Below are 26,492 nucleotides of genomic sequence, written 5' to 3'. Positions count from 1 at the left end.
GGTCCTTTTCACCATTTGATATTCGTAGCTTCACAAATGCTGTACTCTGTGTCTGGTCTTCTTTCTCATCCAAATCCTGACCTGGCAGTTGCTTGGGTTGATCTCTAGAAGCCACGTGTTTGACCACATGTACAGTCCGTTGAGATCTCTGCAGTTTATCACCACTTTTCTGTTCTTATTCTTCTGGTTAGTTTATACGTCATCCGCACAGTGTATGATGTAAATCTCATCTGGTAGGTCATTCATGTATATTAGGAACAGTAGTGGTCCTAACACTGATTCTTGTGGTACCCCACTTATTACTCTCTCTCTCATTCTAATGTTTCATCCCTGACTGTTACTCTCTGCCTTCTGTCATTTAGGTACTGTGCTCCTTGACCAGCTGGAGCACTCTGACTGTTAACCAGCTGGAGCACTCTGACTGTTAACCAGCTGGAGCACTCTGACTGTTAACCAGCTGGAGCACTCTGACTGTTAACCAGCTGGAGCACTCTGACTGTTAACCAGCTGGAGCACTCTGACTGTTAACCAGCTGGAGCACTCTGTTAACCAGCTGGAGCACTCTGACTGTTAACCAGCTGGAGCACTCTGTTAACCAGCTGGAGCACTCTGACTGTTAACCAGCTGGAGCACTCTGACTGTTAACCAGCTGGAGCACTCTGACTGTTAACCAGCTGGAGCACTCTGACTGTTAACCAGCTGGAGCACTCTGACTGTTAACCAGCTGGAGCACTCTGACTGTTAACCAGCTGGAGCACTCTGACTGTTAACCAGCTGGAGCACTCTGACTGTTAACCAGCTGGAGCACTCTGACTGTTAACCAGCTGGAGCACTCTGACTGTTAACCAGCTGGAGCACTCTGACTGTTAACCAGCTGGAGCACTCTGACTGTTAACCAGCTGGAGCACTCTGACTGTTAACCAGCTGGAGCACTCTGACTGTTAACCAGCTGGAGCACTCTGACTGTTAACCAGCTGGAGCACTCTGACTGTTAACCAGCTGGAGCACTCTGTTAACCCTGCCGCCTCTTCTTCTAACTCTGGTGTGATATCATATCAAATACTTTTTAACAACCATTGGTGATGTTAACTAGTCACAATGATTTTGTTACCCCCAGCTATTGTACTAGTCTCATCAGTTCTTTTGTTGTGCTGATACTCTACAGTATCTGTTGGTTTGTTCTATCTGCAGTACCTTACCTGCAGAGTATTCAGCACCCCCGCGGCTCGGTCCCAGACCGGGCCTCGGGGGCGCTGAATACGTGTGAAGGGACAAAAGTTTTCAGTATCCCACCTTCTTACCTACGACGGATCACTAACAGACCTCTGGCCGTCTTCAAGAAAAAAACTGAACAGGTTTCATGATCACACAGGCTGTGGTGTTTATGTTGATCTTAGTGCAGCTGCCCCCAACATCCTAGCTGATCAGGCCATCCACCGGGAGGCCTGGTCTGGGACCGGATCGCAGGGGTGTTGACCCCCTCCAACATCCTTCAGGGTAGATGGCGAATAATGGTAACATGTGTGACGGGTGTTAGTAGTGCCAACTGTGTGTACTAACATGTGTGACAGGTGTTACTGGTGCCAGTAGTGTGTACTGACATGTATGGCAGATGTTAGTAGTGCCAGCAGTGTGTACTAACATGTGTGACAGGTATTACTGGTGCCAGTAGTGTGTACTGACATGTATGACAGATGTAAGTAGTGCCAGCAGTGTGTACTAACATGTGTGACAGGTGTTAGTGGTACCATCCGTGTACTAACGTGTTCCTCCTGCCTGCAACAGGTGTGTGAGAGCCGCCTGAGCAACGGAGGGCTGGAGGGCGGTGTGTGTGAGCACTACAGGGCCGTGGTGAGGGCCCTGGTGGCTGAGGCCATAGATCTGGCCTCCTTCCTGCAGAACGTGGCCCTGGGTAGCAAGTTTGCCACTCAGACCTCAGACCTCCTCAGCTCTGAGCACGACCTCCGGGAACTCCAGTGTGAAGACTGGGTTAGTCACTCTCAATCTAGTAACTTCATGTGTGTTAGTCTAACTTAATGTATCTTCTAACTGTACTAATGTATCTTCCAACTATATTAATGTATCTTCTAACTGTACTAATGTATCTTCTAACTGTACTAATGTATCTTCTAACTGTACTAATGTATCTTCTAACTGTACAAATGTATCTTCTAACTATACTAATGTATCTTCTAACTGTACTAATGTATCTTCTAACTATATTAATGTATCTTCTAACTGTACTAATGTATCTTCTAACTGTACTAATGTATCTTCTAACTGTACTAATGTATCTTCTAACTGTAGTAATGTATCTTCTAACTGTACTAATGTATCTTCTAACTGTACTAATGTATCTTCTAACTGTACAAATGTATCTTCTAACTGTACAAATGTATCTTCTAACTGTACAAATGTATCTTCTAACTGTACAAATGTATCTTCTAACTGTACTAATGTATCTTCTAACTGTACTAATGTATCTTCTAACTGTACTGATGTACTTACAGTGTAATTCTTAGTAACTTAGCACTTGCAGTAATAACTTATCGTATTGTTATTGTGTGTTAAGCCGCACACATGCAACACCTGGGGTACCTTTGATAAGAAACATGATGTGATGTAGGTCAACTGTGCTTGTGAGGTCAAAAGGGTGACCTAACTAACCAGTAAATTGTCACGCCCCATGCCTTGGCAGATAGGTGTTAGACACGCCTGGCGCCGTAACTCTCAGGTCTTTTGTAACAGCCTGGTTGACCAGGCAAGCACCAGACGAGCCTGGCCCATGGCCGGGCTCCGAGAGTAGCGAAACTCTGGAAACTCTTCAAAGGTATGGAAACAGATGGTGTGACCCATGGAGGGTGTACCCCCTAAACCTTAAACCTGGGGTTAAGGGGGGATGTAGACAGGACGATATAAGGTCTAGGAAACAGCTAGAGAGGAGATTCACACCTGGGTGTCTTTAATAAGACACATGTGCAACACCTGGGTGTCTTTGATAAGACACATGTGCAACACCTGGGTATCTTTGATAAGACACATGTGCAACACCTGGGTGTCTTTGATAAGACACATGTGCAACACCTGGGTGTCTTTGATAAGACACATGTGCAACACCTGGGTATCTTTGATAAGACACATGTGCAACACCTGGGTGTCTTTGATAAGACACATGTGCAACACCTGGGTGTCTTTGATAAGACACATGTGCAACACCTGGGTGTCTTTGATAAGACACGTGCAACACCTGGGTGTCTTTGATAAGACACATGTGCAACACCTGGGTGTCTTTGATAAGACACATGTGCAACACCTGGGTGTCTTTGATAAGACACATGTGCAACACCTGGGTGTCTTTGATAAGACACATGTGCAACACCTGGGTGTCTTTGAGAGATGTTTGACGAAGAGAAATACAACTGATGATAGGGGAACCAGCGAGGTGGAAACACTGGAGTGATGTTAGTAGATGTGAGAGGAAATGTAAAATAAAGCAAGGGGGGGCCGTGGACACAGTAAGAGAACACTGCATCAACATCCTTGGTCCCTGACTGTTCAACACTATTCTAGAAGTTATCAGAAACACTACTGGGCTTGATAAAGCTCCTGGATAGCGAAACGTTGCCACAGTAACATGTCTTGTTAGTCGCACCTGTGTTCATTTACCTAACTTAAGAAACTTGATAGATATCTCTAAGTGGCTGATCAACTAAGCTATGATACATATACGGCCAGCGTGCCGCCAGCACCAACAGCCTGGTTGACCAGGCAAGCGGCAAAACATTGTTAGTGTGAATTCTTGTCCTAGTGTGAGAAGCCTGGGAGGATCCCCCTGGGGGTTTCAAGGGACATCATTCACTCTGAATAATCCAGCAAGTCTGCTCAGCCCAGCTGATAACAGCCTCTCGTGACGTCACCCACCTTCCGCCACCTGATTGGCCGGGATTCCCCGGACATCCCCAGATCGCTGGCTGATTGGTTGGGCTCTGCTTGGGCGTCATGGTTGCCATGGTGACGTCCAGGTGGGCGGGATGAGCCGCGGATCTCAGCTGTTGGGCGACTTTAAAATTAGCGACCAGCCGTAAACGACACATATTTCTCTAAGATAACATCGACTAAAGTTGGTCGACTCTGGTGGAGGACGATGATAATGATGATAAAATGTGTATTATTGGGAGAGCAACTGTGAGCAGCTTGTGTAGGGGGGGGAGGGGGAGGGCAGCCATTGATTCTTACAAGACTCGTCCCCTCCCCCCATCTCTTCGTATGTCCCCTCTCCTGACCCCCACTCCGTTATCCCCCCCCCCATCACTGTACGAAATTGTGATAGAATACTTTTTAAAGTTATTTGGTTCCAGCCTTTAAATAAATTCTAGTTAACAGTTTATAGGAAAGAACGATAACTAACTTTATAGATGCTGCAAGAATTTAACACAAAACTATATATATATCGTGCCGAATAGGTAAAATTGGTCAATTAGCAAGAACTCGTTTAAAATTAAGTAATTTCTAAAATTTTCTCTTATTTAAAGATGTATTTTTTTTCATTTATGTTAATGTAAAAATTAATAATTTAGTACCAAAAGAACCTTAGTAAACTTACCTACCTTGTTATAACAAGTGCAATTTAATTTAGCCTAATCCAACTAAATATATTTTAGATAAGTTTACAATAATTTAATAATAAACAAACACAATGAAATATATTTTTAACGTTAGGTTCAGAATGATTTTTGCGAAATTAGTGCATACACAAATTTTCACTCGCCTTATTCGGCAAGAAGAACGTTGCTATTTAAGCCAAAATCACAGGAGTTATCTAATCGGCATGACACACACATCATGTTTGTCCGTCGATTCGACGAGGACCATCTAGTCATCCTGGGGTTGAAGTTGTTGGTTACGCAATGACTTGTCAGGCCAATCCGCGCACGAAACGTTCTCTGACAGTGTGGACAGGGAAGGGTGGCGGCATCGAGGGGTCTGATGGCTCTGGTCTTCCTCGCCTGCCTACGCTGTTCAGCTAGTGAGATTCTGCTTGCCTCGCAGGATGTTGCCCCTTTCTGGACAACTGTTCGCCAGTCATTCCTGTCCTGAGCTATCAGCTCCCACATGGTGTGGTTGATGTTGAAAGCTTTCAGAGCAGTCTTAAGGGTGTCCTTATAGCGCTTCTTTTGGCCTTCTTGAGAGCGCTTTCCATGCTGCAGTTCGTCAAATAAGAGTTTCTTTGGCAGCCGGTGGTCTGGCATGCGAGCAACGTGACCTGCCCAGCGAAGCTGTGTCTGCATTAGGATGGTGTAGATGCTAGGCAAGCCAGCTGTAGTCAGCACTTCTGTGTCTGGGATCTTATCTTGCCATTTGATGCCAAGAATTTTTCTGAGCCGTGTGGTGTGAAAGTGGTTCAACTTTCTGGAGTGACGTTTGTAGACAGTCCAGGTTTCGCAGCCATAGAGAAGTTTGGTGAAGGACTATGGCTCTGTACACCTTGATCTTGGTGCTTGTGGTGATGCCTCTTCGGTTCCATACATTCTTGTGGAGCCTGCCGAAGGTGGCACTGGCTTTGGCAAGTCTGGCATTCACCTCATCATCGATGACAACGTTTCTGGAAAGGGTCACACACACACACACACACACACACACACACACCTACACACTACACACTACACACTACACACTACACACACACACACACACACACACACACACACACACACACACACACACACACACACACACACACACACACACACACACACACACTACACACACTACACACACTACACACACTACACACACAACTACACACACACACTACACACTACACACACCACACACTACACACTACACACACACACTACACACACACACTACACACACACACTACACACACACACTACACACACACACTACACACACACACTACACACACACACACTACACACACACACTACACACACACACTACACACACACACTACACACACACACACTACACACACACACTACACACACACTACACACACTATACACACTACACACACACTACACACACACTACACACACACTACACACACACTACACACACACACACACTACACACACACACTACACACACACACTACACACACACACACACACACACACTACACACACACGCACTACACACACACACACAACACACACACACCACACACACACACCACACACACACTACACACACACACACTACACACACACTACACACACACACACACACACACTACACACACACACAACTACACACACACAACTACACACACACAACTACACACACACACTACGCACTACACACTACACACACACACACACACACTACACACACACACTACACACACTACACACACACTACACACACTACACACACACACTACACACACACACACACACACACACACACACACTACACACACACACACACACTACACACACACACACTACACACACACACTACACACACTACACACACACTGTCAGCATAGTTGCTGAATCCCCTTACATGTGTTGTATAGATTAGCAAAGCATTATAGTATCATCCATGTGCTTTATATAGAAGATCCCTTAGGCCTGTGACTGTATGACGTCACGGGATACAATTTGAGTGTGAGGCGAGCTACCTCGGCCTCAGTCGGCGTATAACATCCAGCTATGCAGTGACACGGCAGGCTGGGCTCCATCTCCCATTATCACAGTCTGACAATATATATCGTTACCATCCAACTAGTGTGTCTACCTTCAACCCTCAAATCTCCTTTAAGAACCCCTACGACACACACACACACACACACACACACACACACACACACACACACACACACACACACACACACACACACACACACACAACACAGTACACACACACACACAACACAGTACACACACACACACACAACACACTACACACACACACACACACAACACTACACACACACACTCACAACACACCACACACACACGCTACACACACACGCTACACACACACACTACACACACACACTACACACACACTACACACTACACACACACACACTACACACACACACACACACACACACACACACACACACACACACACACACACACACACACACACACACACACACACACACACACACACACACACACACACACACACACACACACACACACACACACACACACACACACACACACTGACGACACTGGAGGCCAGGAGGGTCAGGGGAGACATGATAACGACATATAAAATACTGCACGGAATAGACAAGGTGGACAAAGACGGGATGTTCCAGAGATGGGACACAGACACAAGAGGTCACAATTGGAAGTTGAAGACTCAGATGAATCAAAGGGATGTTAGGAAGTATTTCTTCAGTCATAGAGTAGTGAGGCCATGGAATAGCCTAGAAGGTGATGTGGTAGAGGCAGGAACCATACATAGTTTTAAGGCGAGGTATGATAGAGCTCATGGGGCAGGGAGAGAGAGGACCTAGTAGCAATCAGCGAAGAGGCGGGGCCAGGAGCTGTGACTCGACCCCTGCAACCACAAATAGGTGAGTACAAATAGGTGAGTACACACACACACTACACACACTACACACACACTACACACACACACACTACACACACACACACTACACACACACACACTACACACACACACACTACACACACACACTACACACACACACTACACACACACACACTACACACACACACACACTACACACACACACACTACACACACACACACTACACACACACACACACTACACACACACACACACTACACACACACACACACACACTACACACACACACACTACACACACACACACTACACACACACACTACACACACACACACACTACACACACACACACACTACACACACACACTACACACACACACACACACACTACACACACACACACACTACACACACACACACTACACACACACACTACACACACACACTACACACACACACTACACACACACACTACACACACACACTACACACACACACTACACACACACACTACACACACACACTACACTACACACACACACACACACACACACACACACACTACACTACACACACACACACACACACACACACACACACACTACACACACACACTACACACATACTACACACATACTACACACATACTACACACACACTACACACACACTACACACACACACACTACACACACACACACTACACACACACACTACACACACACACTACACACACACACACACACACACACTACACACACACACACTACACACACACACACTACACACACACACACTACACACACACACTACACACACACACTACACACACACACACTACACACACACACTACACACACACACTACACACACACACTACACACACACACTACACACACACACACACACACACACACACACACACACACACACACACACACACACACACACACACACACACACACACACACACACACACACACACACTACACACACACACTACACACACACACTACACACACACACTAAACACACACACTACACACACACACACACTACACACACACACACACTACACACACACACTACACACACACACTACACACACAAACTACACACACACACTACACACACACTACACACATACACTACACACACACACACTACACTACACACACACACACTACACACACACTACACACACATACACGCACACACACTACACACACACACTACACACACACACTACACACACACACTACACACACACACTACACTACACACTACACACACACACTACACACACACACACACTACACACACACACACACACACTACACACACACACACACTACACACACACACACACTACACACACACACTACACACACACACTACACACACACACACACTACACATACACACACTACACACACACACACACACACACACACACACACACACACACACACACACACACACACACACACACACACTACACACACACTACACACACACTACACACACACTACACACACACACACACTACACACACACACACTACACACACACACACACACACTACACACACACACACTACACACACACACTACACACACACACTACACACACACTACACACACACACTACACACACACACTACACACACACACTACACACACACACACTACACACACACACACACTACACACACACTACACACACACACTACACACACACACTACACACACACACTACACACACTACACACACACACTACACACACACACTACACACACACTACACACACACACTACACACACACACTACACACACACACTACACACACACACTACACACACACACACTACACACACACACACTACACACACACACACACACTACACACACACTACACACACACTATACACACACTACACACACACTATACACACACTACACACACACTACACACACACTACACACACACTACACACACACACTACACACACACTACACACACACTATACACACACTACACACACACACTACACACACACACTACACACACACTATACACACACTACACACACACTATACACACACACTATACACACACACTATACACACACACACTACACACACACACTATACACACACACTATACACACACACACTACACACACACACACACACACTACACACACACACACACACTACACACACACACACACACTACACACACACACTACACACACACACTACACACACACTACACACACACACTACACACACACTATACACACACACACTACACACACACTATACACACACACACTACACACACACACTATACACACACACTATACACACACACTACACACACACACTACACACACACTATACACACACACTATACACACACACACTACACACACAAATCGCGGACGAGCTATAACAAATGCAAAATAACAAATTGGATGATAGCTTCAGACCTGAACTCCGCTGCAACATTGCAAGCTTCTGATGAAGTGTTGATTGCTAAACGAAAGGCCTAGAGCTATCATTCAACTCCCCCTGTGGTTGTTTTGCACCTTTTATCTTTTGTGCGTGTGTGTGTATATGTGTGTGGGGGTTGTGTATATGCGTGTGTATGTGTACATACCTGTGTTCTGGGTACGTGTGTGTGTATAACAATATACAACAGAATCGTGTGGTGAAGATCAGCATATCAGATGATGTAGCCACATTACTGGGGAGTATCAGCATGCAGGGCTGGTGCAACACATCTGTGATAAGCAACGAGAATGTCTGACCCAGGAATAAATGAAGACTTGTATACGGTGATCTGAGAATAAACAAAGATCTCATAGTAGGTGTTCCAACACTGATGTTTATGTTACGACACTGGTGGCCCGTGGCCTGGTAGGCAAAGCTCTCGCTTCGCACGCTGAAGGGGGTTAGTGGTTCGATTCCCGGCGAGGGTGGAAACATTGGGCGTGTTTCTTTACACCTGTTGTCCCTGTTCACTTATCAGTAAAATGGGTACCTGGGTGTTAATGAACTGGTGTGGGTCGCATCCTGGTACAAATTTGACCTAATTTACGGGAAATGCTCAGCATAACAAGCAACTTTCCATATAGTAGTATATCATTGATGTCATCTATGGTCTGTATACCTTGTACATGTACTGGTAGATATGAAGATACAAAATAAAAATACTTAACGTACGCGACCATCCAGTTAGGTCACAGCATCGTCACACAAGCGTAAACTAGAAGTGTTAAAAGTTTTGCACTCTGGCAGGATCGCTGGTCCTCCATCATGAACGTATAAGATGAGAAGTAAATCACAGGAGAGAGTTCTGTTTACATTCAGTGTATTTCTTAAGAGTGTAGTTGCTGGTGTTGTAATATTTCTGGTAGAGTTGGAATGGCATTGACTTAGCCCGGGTTGCGGAGGTGATCATATAATAATTATCTCGTATATTAAAACATATCCAACTGTTGTTCATTATAACTTGAGTAATAAATGTTACAGTAAAATACAATACCGTGACTGAAACAATACACAATCCGTATTGTAGATGAATGGTTCAGAGAACCGACATGTTGATAAATTAGACACATGTGCAACTCTTGGGTATCTTTATTGAGGAAACGTTTCGCCACACAGTGGCTTCATCAGTCCATACAAAGGAGAATCTTGAAGAACAGGAGGAGAATGAGGTAATCAGTCCCTCAACCTTGAGTCGATGTGGTCAGTCCATCAATCTTGAATAGAATACGGCATACGTGCTGAGAAGCAGCTTATAAACCGTTGGCAGGAGAGGTGCAGAAGTCATAGGTCATGTAACATTTGTTCAATGTTGAAGTAGGTCGTGCCCAAGAATTAGGCAAGCGAAGAATTCCAAAGTATTAAGATCCCAAGAAGTTGCAGTGTCTGACAGGTTTGTAGATGAATGGTTCAGAGAACCGACATGTTGATAAATTAGACACATGAGCAACTCTTGGGTATCTTTATTGAGGAAACGTTTCGCCACACAGTGGCTTCATCAGTCCATACATAGGAGAAACTTGAAGAACAGGAGGAGAATGAGGTAATCAGTCCCTCAACCTTGAGTCGATGTGTTCAGTCCATCAATCTTGAGTAGAATACGGCATATGTGCGGAGAAGCAGCTTATAAACCGTAGGTAGGAGAGGTGCAGCAGTCTACAAATCTGTCAGACACTGCAACTTCTTGGGATCTTAATACTTAGGAATTCTTCGCTTGCCTAATTCTTAGGCACAACCTACTTCCACATTGAACAAATGTGACACTACCTATGACTGCTGCACCTCTCCTGCCATACGGTTTATAAGCTCCTTCTCCGCTCATCTGCCGTATTCTACTCAAGATTGATGGACTGAATACATCGACTCAAGGTTAAGGGACTGATTACCTCATTCTCCTCCTGTTCTTCAAGATTCTCCTTTGTATGGACTGATGAAGCCACTGTGTGGCGAAACGTTTCCTCAATAAAGATACCCAAGAATTGCACATGTGTTTAATTTATCAACAATCCGTATATAATAAATTTCCACGTAAAGCTTACAATATCTGGTTTACATATTGTAAAATATTAATTACAAGGAAGGCCTCTAGCATGGCTAGGCATTTCGGTCAGACTAACTCTAATTCTCACTCTATATTGGTACAGTATTTATGACATGCTTATAACTACGTTTCGGTGTGACTTGTAAATGGTCCCAGTCGGAGTGAAACGTCATGATAAGCTCGTCTCTCCTGCATGTTGGTTATTTATGCACTGGACCTTGAAAATAACCAATGGCCAGGTCATAATCTGTACACTAATGTATATGAATTAGATTCTTGATGCAAGGAATTAGACTTGTCCTCTCCTTCCCTGGATCAAACGTTACTCCTCTCCATTCCCCAGACACTGTATAAACCCCATGAGTTTAGAGGATACCTCAAAATATAATAATAATAATAATAATACAAGCCTCATACAGTACTGAGAGGGTTGAATAACTCAGCATCGGTCACTTGTGTAATTTTTCCCCCTTGTAACTTGTGACTGATGGAGTTTTGAGTGAAAAAGACAATGCTATTGACTTAAAAAACCATGTGTGGTGTTGCAGGCACGTCTATGGATGCAGGTGATGAGAGAGTTGAGGAACGGCGTCAAATTGAAGAAGTTCGAATACTCTAGAGGACCCATCGAGTACGCTCTGACACCTTATGAGATGTTGATGGATGATATTAGATCACGAAGGTGAGTCCCCTTAACCCCCCCTCCCCCCCAGCCCCACTTTCATGATGTAATGACTGAAGCAATCTGACTGACACACTGTTGTTTTACCTTTCTCTGCTGAAACACTGCAGCTGCTGTTTTTGATGTATTGAAACACTGCAGCTGCTGTTTTTGATGTATTGAAACACTGCAGCTGCTGTTTTTGATGTATTGAAACACTGCAGCTGCTGTTTTTGATGTATTGAAACACTGCAGCTGCTGTTTTTGATGTGTACTGAAACTCTGTAGCTGGAGTGCTATATTATGTGGCTTATGTCAACCACTTGATAAAATAAAAGAATTCAGTGTATTTTTTTTTCAGTGAAAATGGAAGAGTCTAATATTATTTGGAAAGATAGACACAAATACAGTATAATGCAATTCTTTACTGACTACGTTTTGCCCACACAGTGGTCTTTATCGAATCACAAACAGATATACCTGAAAAGAGTACTTGGGTATATATAGAGAGCATATTGACCTGCAGAAAAAGTCGCATATAAAATTGTGGCTATTGTGGAGTAAACTTTCAGTAGGTTCTGGTCACTATGCACCCTATATGTACTCATGTACTCTGCACAATCCAATGGTTATACAGTGGACCCCCGCATAACGATTACCTCCGAATGCGACCAATTATGTAAGTGTATTTATGTAAGTGCGTTTGTACGTGTATGTTTGGGGGTCTGAAATGGACTAATCTACTTCACAATATTTCTTATGGGAACAAATTCGGTCAGTACTGGCACCTGAACATACTTCTGGAGTGAAAAAATATCGTTAACCGGGGGTCCACTGTACTTATAACCATAATTTTTATAGGGGTGGAGGGGTAAGCTAGGAGGCCTTTGTCAGGTAACCGAAAGCTCCAGCTATGGGTCATATGACTGAGACCCACATCAGGAAACGTTTGACCCGTTTCCTGACCAACCTAACCTGACCTCTGCTCAGGTAGATGTGTTTGTGACTTGATAAAGTCCACTGTGTGGGCGAAATGTAAGTCCATAAAAGATTGCACTATACTGCATTTGTCTGTTTTTCCATGGTGTTGGGATTTACATCGTTTATCTCCATCTATTATTATTTCTTAGTTCAACAATTTAAGGATAAAAATATATATACAACGTGAGTATATATTTCACACCGACTGAATGACTGAGAGAGAGGCTAAAACAATAGAGACAGTCTTAAAATAGCACTCCTGGTCCACCTTTGATGTCCAAAACAAAAGTTGTGAAAAGCTTATCAGACTCATTATCTTTTATTTATATCCTCTTTGTTCTGCTGTTATATATAATGCTGCTGTTACAGTCTTTTCTTAATCTGTCCTCTTTAAAAATTATTTATGGATGGTGTTAGTAATTAAGTTTTGTGACCTAGTATTAAGGAGGTACCTGAATGTTAGGCGACTGGTGTGGGTGGCATCCTGGGGGACAAGATTGAAGAATCACAATGGAAATAAGACAGACAGTCCTCGATGATACTGTCTGTCTTGGGTTAACCTCGGTGGCTGACCCTCCGGGGTTAAAAATCAGAACAAAATCTTATCTTAAATTTTATGTGATTAAAAAAAGATTTTTCCTGGATGTGTAGATAACTGTTTATTCACATCAGCTGCCCAAGTTACCTCAGAGTAGATAGATAATAATTGAATAGATAGATGGAGTAGGAGTTGATTTGTGCTGCATCCTGGGGGGGGAACCAATAGAAGGGTCTCGATGCAAATAATTCACATTGTTAGGTTTTCTTGAAGTTAATCTGGGTTACTAATCCCCTAGGGTTAGTAATACAAATAATCTTCTATATTTATTGTAAAAAAAATTCCTCCCTGCCTCTGTATTATTTAATAATGTATAATAATTTGTTTTGCATTATATGAGTATGACTCATTGTAGTTTTTGAGGTTTAATTGCTTTCTTATGTGCCCCCATACCCATCCTGTGTACAGTAGTGGAAAGACAGAGGCACATAATGGGTTCAGGGACTGGGTACCACTGCAGTGGTAGCCAAGTGTGCTACATTGGTGCTCAACTATATAAAAATTTCTGATGTGGTTCGTAAAGAACAAAGAGGCACAATGTTATAACTCCCACATCGGAGAAAGAAACTTACGATAATGTTTCGGTCCGACTCACCTTTGTGTTGGTGTGTGACTAGTTAATGGTCCAAGTCTGACCGAAACATTGTTGTCAGTTCCTTTCTCCTATGTGCCTGTTATTTGTGAATTGTGATGTGGTTACAATGGTTGTGAGTTATTCATGCATCATAGACACGAGTTCAATCACTAAAGCATTACACCGTGGTTTGTGTGGCTTTGAAATATTTATCTTACACGTATTTTAGCAGTGAATGGTTGAGTTTAGTCCAGTTTAAATGGCTATGAGGCTTTACATTGCAGTGAAACCTCAGTTTTCGTGATTAATTCTTTCGAAAAAGTCTGACAAAAATTGAATTATACAAAAATTGAAGTAATATTTCCCATAAGAAATAATATAAATCCAATTAATCCATTCCAGACACCCAAAAATATTAACAAAAAATACATTTGATAGAAAATAACTATAGTTTTACATACAGAAAACAATGAGAAATAAATACTATAAATGACTAATGAAATGGATAAATGAACATTTAACATCACTTTTACCTTTATTGAAGACTCTTGTTGGCGTATGGAAGATGGCAAGGAGGGGAGAGGGAGGAGGAGAAGTTATTGTTTGGAAGAAAAATCCCCGTCCATAAGGAATTCAGGTATCAAGGCCCTGTCTGGGGTTACTTCCCTTCTTTCTCTTTTACTGGCACTAGGCTCTGTTGAGAGTCACACAAAAAATCTGTCCGGAGAGGTCTGTTTCTGGCCTCTCTTTAAGATTTGCCTAAAATGGGACAAGGCATTATCTTTGAACATGTTGCAAAACATGGCTTGCAACAGCTTTGTTAGGGTGATATTTCTCCACAAAATTTGGCAACTCATTCTACTTTGCACATATGTCCTTAATCACTAAAGAAGGCACATTCCCCCCTCTCTCTTCCTCCTCCTCTGAAGTAATTTCCTCATCTGCGGTCTGTTGCTGTTCCAGTTGAAGGTCTTGCAGCTCTTCAGTGGTTAGCTCTTACCTGTGGTCGTCCACCAACTCTTCCACATCTTGGCCACTCACATCGCAGGGTGATGCTCACTCAGTGAGAAAGAAAGGCAGACTGAGTCACAAATGCATGGGATGCTCTGTGTGGACACTCGATTCTGGGAAATGAGTGGCTGAGTCACCTGGGTAGGCAGACGAGTTTGGTACGGAGCATTTTCAACTGTATGAAAACTGAGTGGATGTACGAAAACTGGGACAGAATTTTGACGAAAAAAGTTGTCAAAAACCAAATCGTACGAGAACTAGGGCATACAAAAACCGAGGTTTGACTAGGCAAAATGAGGGTATTTTTTCCAGAATGACTGGTAATATGCCACTGTGGATAAAATACCCTGGCAGTGCTTAATTGTGTAATTTTTATTTTTTTCGAGTATGTATTTTCCACTGCTTAGTATACACTTTGAGGCTCCTACATCATCAGTGGACACAGCTGCCCTAGTCTCATTCTCCGTTGTTCTTTTACAAAGCCTTTTATTGTGTATGTAACATCTTGACCCTGGCTTAATCCTCCCAAATTGAAATCCTGGCTTAAATTCCCCAGATTGAAATCTAGCTTAAACCCTTACCCCTTCTTCCCCAGATTAAAATCTTAGGTGTACCTTACCTAAGGGTACTCTGTGTCTACATTGCTTTATTTCTCTAATTTTTGCAATCTTCTCCACTATTATACTTGCTTTGTGAATACTGTCTACATTGGTGGCCCGTGGCCTGGTGGCAAAAGCTCTTGCTTCACACGATGAGGGTCTGGGTTTAATTCCTGGCGAGGGTTGAAACATTGGGCATGTTCCCTTACTTACACTGATTGTCTATGTTCACTCATCAATAAAAAATGGGTACCTGGGTGTTAGTTGACTGGCGTAGTTCGCATCCTGGGATAAAATTGACTTAATTTGCCTGAAATGTTCTGCATAACAAGCGACTTTCTATATAGTAGTATGTCATTGATGTCGGCTATGCCTGTATACCTTGTACATGTACAGTGGAACCTCAAATATCGAACTTCCTTCGGTCCAGAAGGCTGTTCAAGTACCTTTACCGAATGAATTTACTCCCATCAGGAAAAATGTAAATTAGATTAGTCCATTTCAGACCCTCAAAAATACACTTATAAAAGCACTTACAAAAATACACTTAAATAATTGGTTGTGTTGGGAGCAGTTCGATTTTTGAGGTTCCACTGTAGAAATATGGATATTATTATTATTATTATTATTATTATTATTATTATTATTATTATTATTATTATTATTATTATTATTATTATTATTATTATTATTATTATTATTATTATTATTATTATTATTATTATTATTATTATTATTATAAAGGTCTAATTCTTATATCTTGCTCTCATTCCCTACTTTGCTAGTTAGTGTTGCTGGGTAAATCTCAACATTAAAATAATTTAAGCAGTATTGTACCTTTGGAAAATGTGGAACATATTGAGATAGTGTTATTTTAATTTTTTTTCCCCCCAAAACTGAGTATGTACTATAACTGTGCTTTGTGCATTTGAAGGCTTCACTAAGGATGAGACACACTGTCATAGGAGCTAATTTAAACTTGTATACATGGAAGCTCTGCTTGGTCAGTACAGTACTTGGTTCCATAGAATCAGCCTATAAACTTGTAGATTAGATCATGGAATGGGTGGGGCTTGTACCCATGACAAGTGAGTACTGAGACTCGCATACCCACCTGTTCCGTGATTTGTCTCCAGTTGTGTTATTGCAATTTTGTAAGTCATAACTTGTACATTATTTGTGTGCTGTTTATACAGTTTTGGATCCAAACTTGTTTAATCTAGCAGTTCCTCCCACAGATACACTCTCAACAAAGTCATGGTAAACGGGGATATACCACCACGTCTCAAGAAAGATGCTCACACTATCATACTCGACTTCATTAGGTCGCGCCCTCCTCTCAGGAAGGTGAGTCCCACACTCAAACCCATGATACTATTTGTCGTTTGCTGATACAGTTGCGTAATATCCTGTCTGTTAGCATGTCCTCTTTTATTATTGTGAAACTAAACAAGGATTGCTTACCCTACAAATTAATCTTATTTTTAAAAATCCATTTATTTTTATTAAACAATAATCCATATAATAATTATTGATGTGAACTTAGTGTTTTGATTGCAATTCAGTTTTTCAAGCCAGAGGAGTTTTGTAGCTTGGAAAATTTGTGTCTTGAATGTGGGAAATAAAGAACTGCATCCTGGTTTCTCAATCTGCACCGAGTGTGTGATTTGTTCACAAATAACCCGCACATATGAGAAAGAGACTTATGACGGCATTTCGGTCTGACTTGCACCGTTAACTAGTTGGACTGACACGTCGTCTGAAGTTTCTTTCTCCTATGTGAGAGTTATTTATGTATTGTGCTTTTTATTCTTTAGTGTGATCTGTTGGTGCCAGATATTATATGAAACCTGTTTTTCTGTACTTATTTATATGCCATCCAAAAACTTGCTCACACATCTTAAATGTGATATGTACATAAATCTAATGTGTTATAAAACATTTTGTGGGTTTATATGTCCTCCTCATAGTACTTTTTTTTTATTATTATTATCACACTGGCCGATTCCCACCAAGGCAGGGTGGCCCGAAAAAGAAAAACTTTCACCATCATTCACTCCATCACTGTCTTGCCAGAAGGGTGCTTTACACTACAGTATTTGTTAAGCATAAATCAGCCATTTTATGCTCAGTCTTTCTAATAGGTTAAAACAGTTTAGAGAACTTTCTTTACTCTGCTTTCTTAAGTTTCTCTACAACTTTCCTGGTGTTTCACAATACAACTACTTAGGCACGTGCTGATGTATTGTTATTGGTGGGTATTGTATCGGTCTAAAATGGAGTATCAGTATCATAGGATGTTGACTGATTTTGATGGTATTTGCCTAAAATCAAGTATTGGTAAAAATTTTGGTATTGTCCCATCCCTCTACTTAACCCCTGGCAGTTTGGTTTCAGGCCAGGAAAAAATTAACATGAAGCAAAAAAAAAAAAAAAATGATTTATTCATCTCTTGAAAATAATGAATATCCTATGAGCCTCTTCACAGGCCTTAGGAAAGCTTTTGTTGCAGCAGACCACAACACCCTGCTTCCTAAATTAGAAGATTATGATATCAGTGGCCATACTCTTGCATACTTAGCCCTGCCTTAATTAGCAGACACCAACGTATCAATATCAATGATACAACCTCCTCAACTCAATCTATTAACATAGTGGTACTTCAGGGCAGTGTCCTTGGCCTCTGCTTTTCCTAATCAACATCAGTAGTCTTCCCAATGCATCTCAGGCACTTTAACCTGTTCTGTTTGCAGATGGCAGCTTTGTCATCTCGTATGCAAAGCCAATTTCTCTCAATACCACCGTTAATGATGTTCTCATAAAGATATGTTTGGATGACTTGCTTTTAATATAGACAAGACTTTTTACATGATGTCTATAAATGTATAACTTAGTATAATGATGAATGATTCATTTATTGTAAGACAAAAAGAGGGGAAATTCTTAGATCTCTTACCTTGACTGCAATTTAAAATTCAACACTCTTATCCAGCGCATAACCAAGACAGTTGCCAAAACAGTGGGTGTGCTCTCTAAGATACATTACGATGTGGCTCAAACAGCATTGCTTACTCTGTACTACTCTCTCTCTCTCTTCTTTCCTTACCTCACCTGTGGTAAAGCCAATAATAGCTCAACAAATACCTGCCATAAGAATGATCACTCCAGCAAATGCTAGACAACACACGCTCCCACTTTCCAAAAGTTTAAACCTACTCAGTATACAAAACATTAACTTGTACTGTATATACAGGACAGTCATTACTAATATATACCCAGCGCTGATACTCTTCCTGGAAAGCTGCAGCAGATCTCACAGAAATACAGGTGAGCTCCACTCATACAGCAGGTTATCTTCTGGGCTGCTGCTGTAAAGCAAAAATCACTATAAAGTGAAACATAACCTTTGTTCACTTTGAAATGCATATAAAAGTTTGATAACACGTTTACACTATCATATACAGTGGACCCCCGGTTAATGATATTTTTTCACTCCAGAAGTATGTTCAGGTGCCAGTACTGACCGAATTTGTTCCCATAAGGAATATTGTGAAGTAGATTAGTCCATTCCATTCCCCCAAACATACACGTACAAACGCACTTACATAAATACACTTACATAATTGGTCGCATTCGGAGGTGATCGTTATGCGGGGGTCCACTGTATTAAGTGAGCAATAGAGCTAGGCCTAAAAAATGTATATACAATACACAGCATTTCTTCTTCTTTCAACGCACCAGCAGTATCCCACCGAAGCAGGGTGGCCCAAAAAGAAAAACAAAAGTTTTTCTTTGTAACTTTAGTAATGTGTACAGAAGGGGTTGCTAGCCCTTGCTCACACATTATTTACATTAAAATATTTTTATCCTTAGCTTATAGTGAGTGGTAAATATATTTATTGTAGGAAGTATAAATAAGTGAAGAATGGGTATAAGTGAAAATTGCTGCATTAGCAAAATGCTGCAAAGCGAAGCACTGTGAAGCTGGGCCGTCCTGTAATATAAAGTACAAATACCTTCTTGATATTCCTTGTGTACAACTCAACCTAAGTATATGCTCTGCATAACCATGGTCTTTCTGTATGTATTTAGTCATCACCTATTTCTGTATAAACAATAGTTTTTTTTTTTCAACAGACCGGCCATAACCCACCGAGGCAGGGTGGCCCAAAAAGAAAAACAAAAGTTTCTCTTTTTAACTTTAGTAACGTATACAGGAGAAGGGGTTACTAGCCCCTTGCTCCCGGCATATTAGTCGCCTCTTACAACATGCATGGCTTATGGAGGAAGAATTCTGTTCCACTTCACAATCATGTGGAAATAAACTGACTCTGACTTTATATTGAATACTCGTAAAAGGCCTCAAAATTTGGAACTCTCTACCAGAGGATTCGAAAAGGTCTCCTGTCTGCCAACCACTCTTAAACCACTGTTAGGAAACACCTCCTTACCTTGATGTTATTCAAGACAGTAATGTTGTGTGTTCAGACACATCTTGACACCTTATTGAGTTTTATCCATTATTTATCCTTCTGTACTTCTTGTTACCACTATTTTTTTCCTACTCCCATGAATTGTACCATGTTTCAGTTTCCTTCATTCAGACATTAGTGCTGTGCCAAGAACTTTTCGTGGAATACTCATTGTACTTATCTTCTTGTATCCATGTCTGCTGAAATATACTGCATTGCACTATCTTGTATTGCATTATCTTGCGTTATCTTGTGTTGCATTATTTTGTATTATCTCGTATTGCATTATAGATTCATAAAGTACTCTCGTCCTTTTACAGACAGACAATTATAACTGATTTTTTTATTTTATGAATTATCTTGTATGCTGTATCTTTTTCTTTTTCATCTTCCTAACAATACCTTGTGTAGTCCGTTAATAAATCAAAATATAAACTACGTATGTAGTTCCTAAAATTAGTTCTGCCCAAAATGTTGTAGATTTTTTTATTATTACTGTATATTTTGTATATGCAATGATTGGAAATAAAGAATTGCAAACCATGGCACGGGTGGGGATTGAACTAACGGCAAGTGAGTCATAAAACTCCAGGCCAGCATGTAAGCCACTGGGCCATAAAGACTAACAGTCATAAAGAATCACAATCTCAAGTCTTAAGCCACTGGGCCATAAAGACTAACAGTCATAAAGAATCACAATCTCAAGTCTATTTAGAAATTTTGCCACTGAAATTATTACTCAGTTGTACTCTATGTACATGCATAAAGAATTCAAAGATGAAAGTAAAAGAGAAGTGTTAAGTTTTATAAAGGCCTGGCATCTCCCAACGAGGCAGGATGACCCGAAAGAGATGAAACGTAAATTTTTCTTCTTTTTACATTTAGTAATTTATACAGGAGAAGGTGTTACTAGCTCCTTGCTTCCGGCATTTTAATTGCCTCTCATGACACGTATGGCTTATGGAGGAAGAATTCTTTTGCACTCCTCCATTTAGATGAAATGGGATTACAGTAATAATAATATTAATAATATCTTTGTTTTACATGATGGTAATATTGCTGGTGTCTTTTTTTCTGTCTCATAGACATGCAAGATTTCAGGTACGTCTTGCTACTTCTACTTACACTTAGGTCACACTACATATACATGTACAAGCATATACGTATATACACACCCCTCTGGGTTTTCTGCTATTTTCTTTCTAATTCTTGTTCTAGTTCTCTTATTTTCGTGGGGAAGTGGAACAGAATTCTTCCTCCATAAGCCATGCGTGTTGTAAGAGGCGACTAAAATGCCGGAGGCAAGGGGCTAGTAACCCCTTCTCTTGTATAAATTACTAAATTTAAAAAGAGAAACTTTCGTTTTTCTTTTTGGGCCACCCTGCCTTGGTGGGATACGGCCGGTGTGTTGAAAGAAAGAAGAAAAACATACAAGATTTCAGGTACATGTTGCTATTCTACTTCCACACTACACATTCATGTACAAGCACATATATACACACACCCCTCTGGGTCTTCTTCTATTTTCTTACTAGTTCTTGTTCTTATTTCCTCTTATCTCCATGGGGAAGTAGAACAGAATTCTTCCTCTGTAAGCCATGCGTGTCATACGAGGCAGCTAAAATACCAGGAACAAGGGGTTAGTAACTCTTTCTCCCGTATACGTTACTAAAGTTAATTTTTTTTTTTTTTTTTTTGCCACCCAGCCTTGGTGGGATATGGCTAATTTGATGAAAGAAGAAGAATATCTTTATTTCTACAAGTACATGTTCAAGGTATACAGCCAGCCCGTAATGCTATGCATATAAGTGGCTTTGGCATGCTGCTCTTACCTGTATTTTTTTTTGTACCTCTGTATGTATGCTAAAATTACTAAATAAATATATAAATAAATAAATAATTAAATAAATAAATAAATAGCTGACATCAGTGACATACTGCTATATAGAAAGCCCTTTGTTATGCAGAGCATTTTGGGCAAATTAGGTCAGTTTTGTCCCAGGATGCGACCTGCACAAGTCCACTAACACCCAGGTACCCATTTTACTGATGGATGAACAGGGACAGCAGGTGTCTTATGGAAACACATCCTAATGTTTTCCAGCCATACCAGGGAATCAATCCTTGGACCTCAGTGTGTGAGCTGAGTGTGCTAGCGATTGAGCTATGGGACACCTAAAAGTCTTAAGTGTTTTGAATTAATTTGTGATGGATTCGTCTGCTTTGAAAGATACACAAATTTTTGCATGAAATTCTCAAGGCTATGAAAAGTTAACCCTTTCAGCAGTTTGAAATTGAACATTGAAGTAACTTTAGAGTAAAACTAATTTCTGTCATTTGTCAGTGCAATATCACTTGCTGGTGAAAGTGAAGGGATTCAGGGAAACTGGTTAGTCGGACTTGAGTCCTGGAAATGGGAAGTACATTGCCTGCACTTTAAAGGAAGGGTTTGGGATATTGGCAGTTTGGAGGTACGTCTAAACTGTCGTATCGGAGCGCCTCTTCAAAGACAGTGATTAGGTATGAGTGATGGTGAAAGTGTTCAGTGATGATGAAAATTCTTTTTGGGTCACCCTGCCTCGGTGGGAAATGGCCGATGTGTTAAAAAAAATTTTTTAAGAAAAATTGGTTGCATGTGTTCTTTCACCATGGCACCAGGATGAAGAGGCTAGTTATCATCTTCATCTTCAGGGCTTATAAAATTGTATATACTGCACATACATAACAAATGCATTCAGCTCTTTACAAGATTGCAGGAAACATGTATCACACATCTTCAATTAGACTGATATTACTCAGGTTGAAAAAGAACCCCCCCAGATATATTGTGTTGCTGGTCAGCAATGTGGTGGCTGATATCTCCAACTTACTTGACAATTAACACATTGGCTTTCATTTAGAACTTTGTTCAGAAGCATAAAAGCCACCTGTAGAACAAACTTTTTATTAGTGAATTACATGATACCAAATGGTTGAAGTGTGGATGTTCGTACACCAGTTGCAAGTGGGACCATGTAGTTTCAAAAAAAATGGCTCATCGAACTTTAGGTCAAACTCTGAACTATATTTGATGAAACTCAGATGATGTATGTAATGGTTAATAATTAAGAAAAGACAGTATTTTATTCTCTGCTTCATGGCTTGTGATATACCCTTAACATACAAGTAATAGGTGAACCAATGAGTACACCGCCTCTCCTTGCTACATACTACTGTTGAACCTTTTACTCACATATCAGTCTTATACAGAGTAATAAAGATGGGGAATGTTAGTACGTTATTTCACCTGCAATTTATTCACACTTGTATAACAATATTCTTGGTTAAAGAAGAAGGGATATGATACTAGGATAACTTGGTGAAGATACAAGAATAGTGGACCAGGGGAATACAGTTAGCTGATGATATAGAATATTAACTTAGAGCATCCAATAGAGCTCTTACTTGATCACTCCTAAAAGACCTCACACACAACCTCCAGATCTGTGCCCAACCAAGGATCCTCACCAAGTCCTCATAGAGCCTTCTCTGCACCTGGCCATACCTTCCCTCAAAGTCCTCTCTTAGGTATCTCCTCTGGGTTTATAAAGGCCTCTACACACCATTACTTCTAATCAAAGGTCACCTTCCATGATACTGTCATCAGCTGGTCTGGAGTTCCCTCATAGAACTACAGTGTTAAAGATTAGCAGCCAACACTCCTATCCTTGCAGACAGACAAACACCTGGTCTCACCTCACTAACATTTCTCACAAATCTGATATTGGAGATGCAGTGTCAAGGTATCACAGGCTGCTCCAGAGGTGGAGCACCCATAATACAGGGTACAAAACACTATCCTCTTCCAGCACTGTTATCCATCACATCCACCTTCATCTCAGTTTCACTGAGCGAAGTGCAGAGTTTGACCCAAAGGTGAATGAGCTCACTCTTGAAGCAGTGTGGCCCTACTTGCAATTGGTAAACAAGCTTTTGCAAGATTCCTAGAAAGCCCAGACTCCAATCACCAGCTGCCATATGTTGCAGTGGTCAGAAGCTTGTCCTGTTGCTGGTGTTGTAAGATTCCATACGGACTGTAAAGCTGGAAAGAGAATATGGAAGAGTGAATTATATGGAGTTGGAGATGGGTGGGCAGCCATCATCATATAAGCCTGTCCTCATTTTACTAGGTTAATTTTCCTATATGATTCCCAATACCACTTTCTGTAAATCCACTCCCTGTAAATCCTATGTAGTTTTTTGTTTTTAAAGCAAGTTAGGGTAGAGGCAGTTGCATTTAACCATAGATAAGCATACTATGTTAAAAATGGCTACAACATTGGAAATGCACAAGTTTCACTTTTGTGAGAATGGATTGATAGAGAAAAAGTTTGTTTAATGGATTGATGTAATTTCTTTCTTTGCTCAACTCATTTCTCCTCTCTTGTACATTACATGACATGTCTGAGTATTGCTGCTGTTTGTAAATCATGGAACAGGTAGATTTTGAACCCACAACCAGTGAGTCCTAAAACTCACCATGGGCTCAAACCCCATTCACTCTGTGATATATTTGGAATCACATTATTACGGTTTTGTGAGTCACTATGCTGTTTGTGACATGTGTTCTTGTCACTTCTGTTGCAGGCATCAGAACGGAAACTTCTCCCTCCGCCACGGAAGATCTCGTCACCGATGGAACTGCTGATGGAAAGCATTCGAAAGGACCATACCTTAAAGCACGTCAATGCTCCAACGAGAACGCGGCCCATGTCCAGTGAGTACCAGGAAGTGTTTGTTCTTATGCTCACAGTCACCTTGCTCTCTGACCATAGTCAGTCATTTCACTGTTGGACATGAGAGGTATAAAATACCAACTAATTGTTTAACAATGACACAAAATAAGTTCGGACACTATATTTAGAGTGTATTTGAGAGGTATAAAATACCAACTAATTGTTTAACGATGACACAAAAGTTCGGACACTATATTTAGAGTGTATTTTGCTCGGAGATCAACCTTGATAAAGGTTGGTCACTGAGCAGAGCATTGTCTAAATGGTGTTGAAACTGCTTATGTGTTTTTATTAAAGTTTCATTATTGCTTAGACCAAAGACACTGTTAATTTTGCTTTGCTTGTATTTTATTCCTTTAAGGAACATTGACCCTTTCCCAAGCTTATTTATATGTAGATGACTCATAGTGTATGAGTGTGAATATAAGTTAAACTGTTTTTTTTTAACACTGGCTGACTGTCTCCCTCCAAGGCAAGGTGACCTGAAAAACAAGAAACAAAAGTTTTTCTTCTTTTTACATAAGATGAATATCTCTCCCTATTATGATCTTTATTTGGTATTCTTCATGCTGTACATTCAGTTGGTTCAATACACATCATAGCCATATCAACAAAACTTGCTCAGCCATGTTATGCTTGTAATGTAACCTGCCGCTGCTAGTAGTAACACCCATGTTGAC

General features: G+C 41.2%; 1 protein-coding gene across 3 annotated transcripts in view; it reads left to right on the top strand.

Moving 5' to 3' along the window:
- spir (spire type actin nucleation factor) overlaps positions 1-26,492 on the top strand; it is a 481,192-nt gene that overhangs the window by 340,512 nt on the left and 114,188 nt on the right. For all 3 annotated transcript variants that reach the window (XM_070093645.1, XM_070093647.1, XM_070093646.1), the window contains 4 exons: positions 1,786-1,989; positions 12,690-12,823; positions 17,804-17,912; positions 25,664-25,793. In XM_070093645.1, coding sequence (XP_069949746.1) covers positions 1,786-1,989; positions 12,690-12,823; positions 17,804-17,912; positions 25,664-25,793 — 577 coding nt within the window. The remainder of the gene's footprint in view (positions 1-1,785; positions 1,990-12,689; positions 12,824-17,803; positions 17,913-25,663; positions 25,794-26,492) is intronic.

The sequence above is a fragment of the Cherax quadricarinatus genome, chromosome 43 (assembly GCF_038502225.1).
Source record: "Cherax quadricarinatus isolate ZL_2023a chromosome 43, ASM3850222v1, whole genome shotgun sequence".
In the NCBI taxonomy this organism is placed as follows: domain Eukaryota; kingdom Metazoa; phylum Arthropoda; class Malacostraca; order Decapoda; family Parastacidae; genus Cherax; species Cherax quadricarinatus.
The sequence above is the reverse complement of the archived record's forward strand: the minus strand, read 5'-3'. Positions and strand labels throughout refer to the sequence as shown.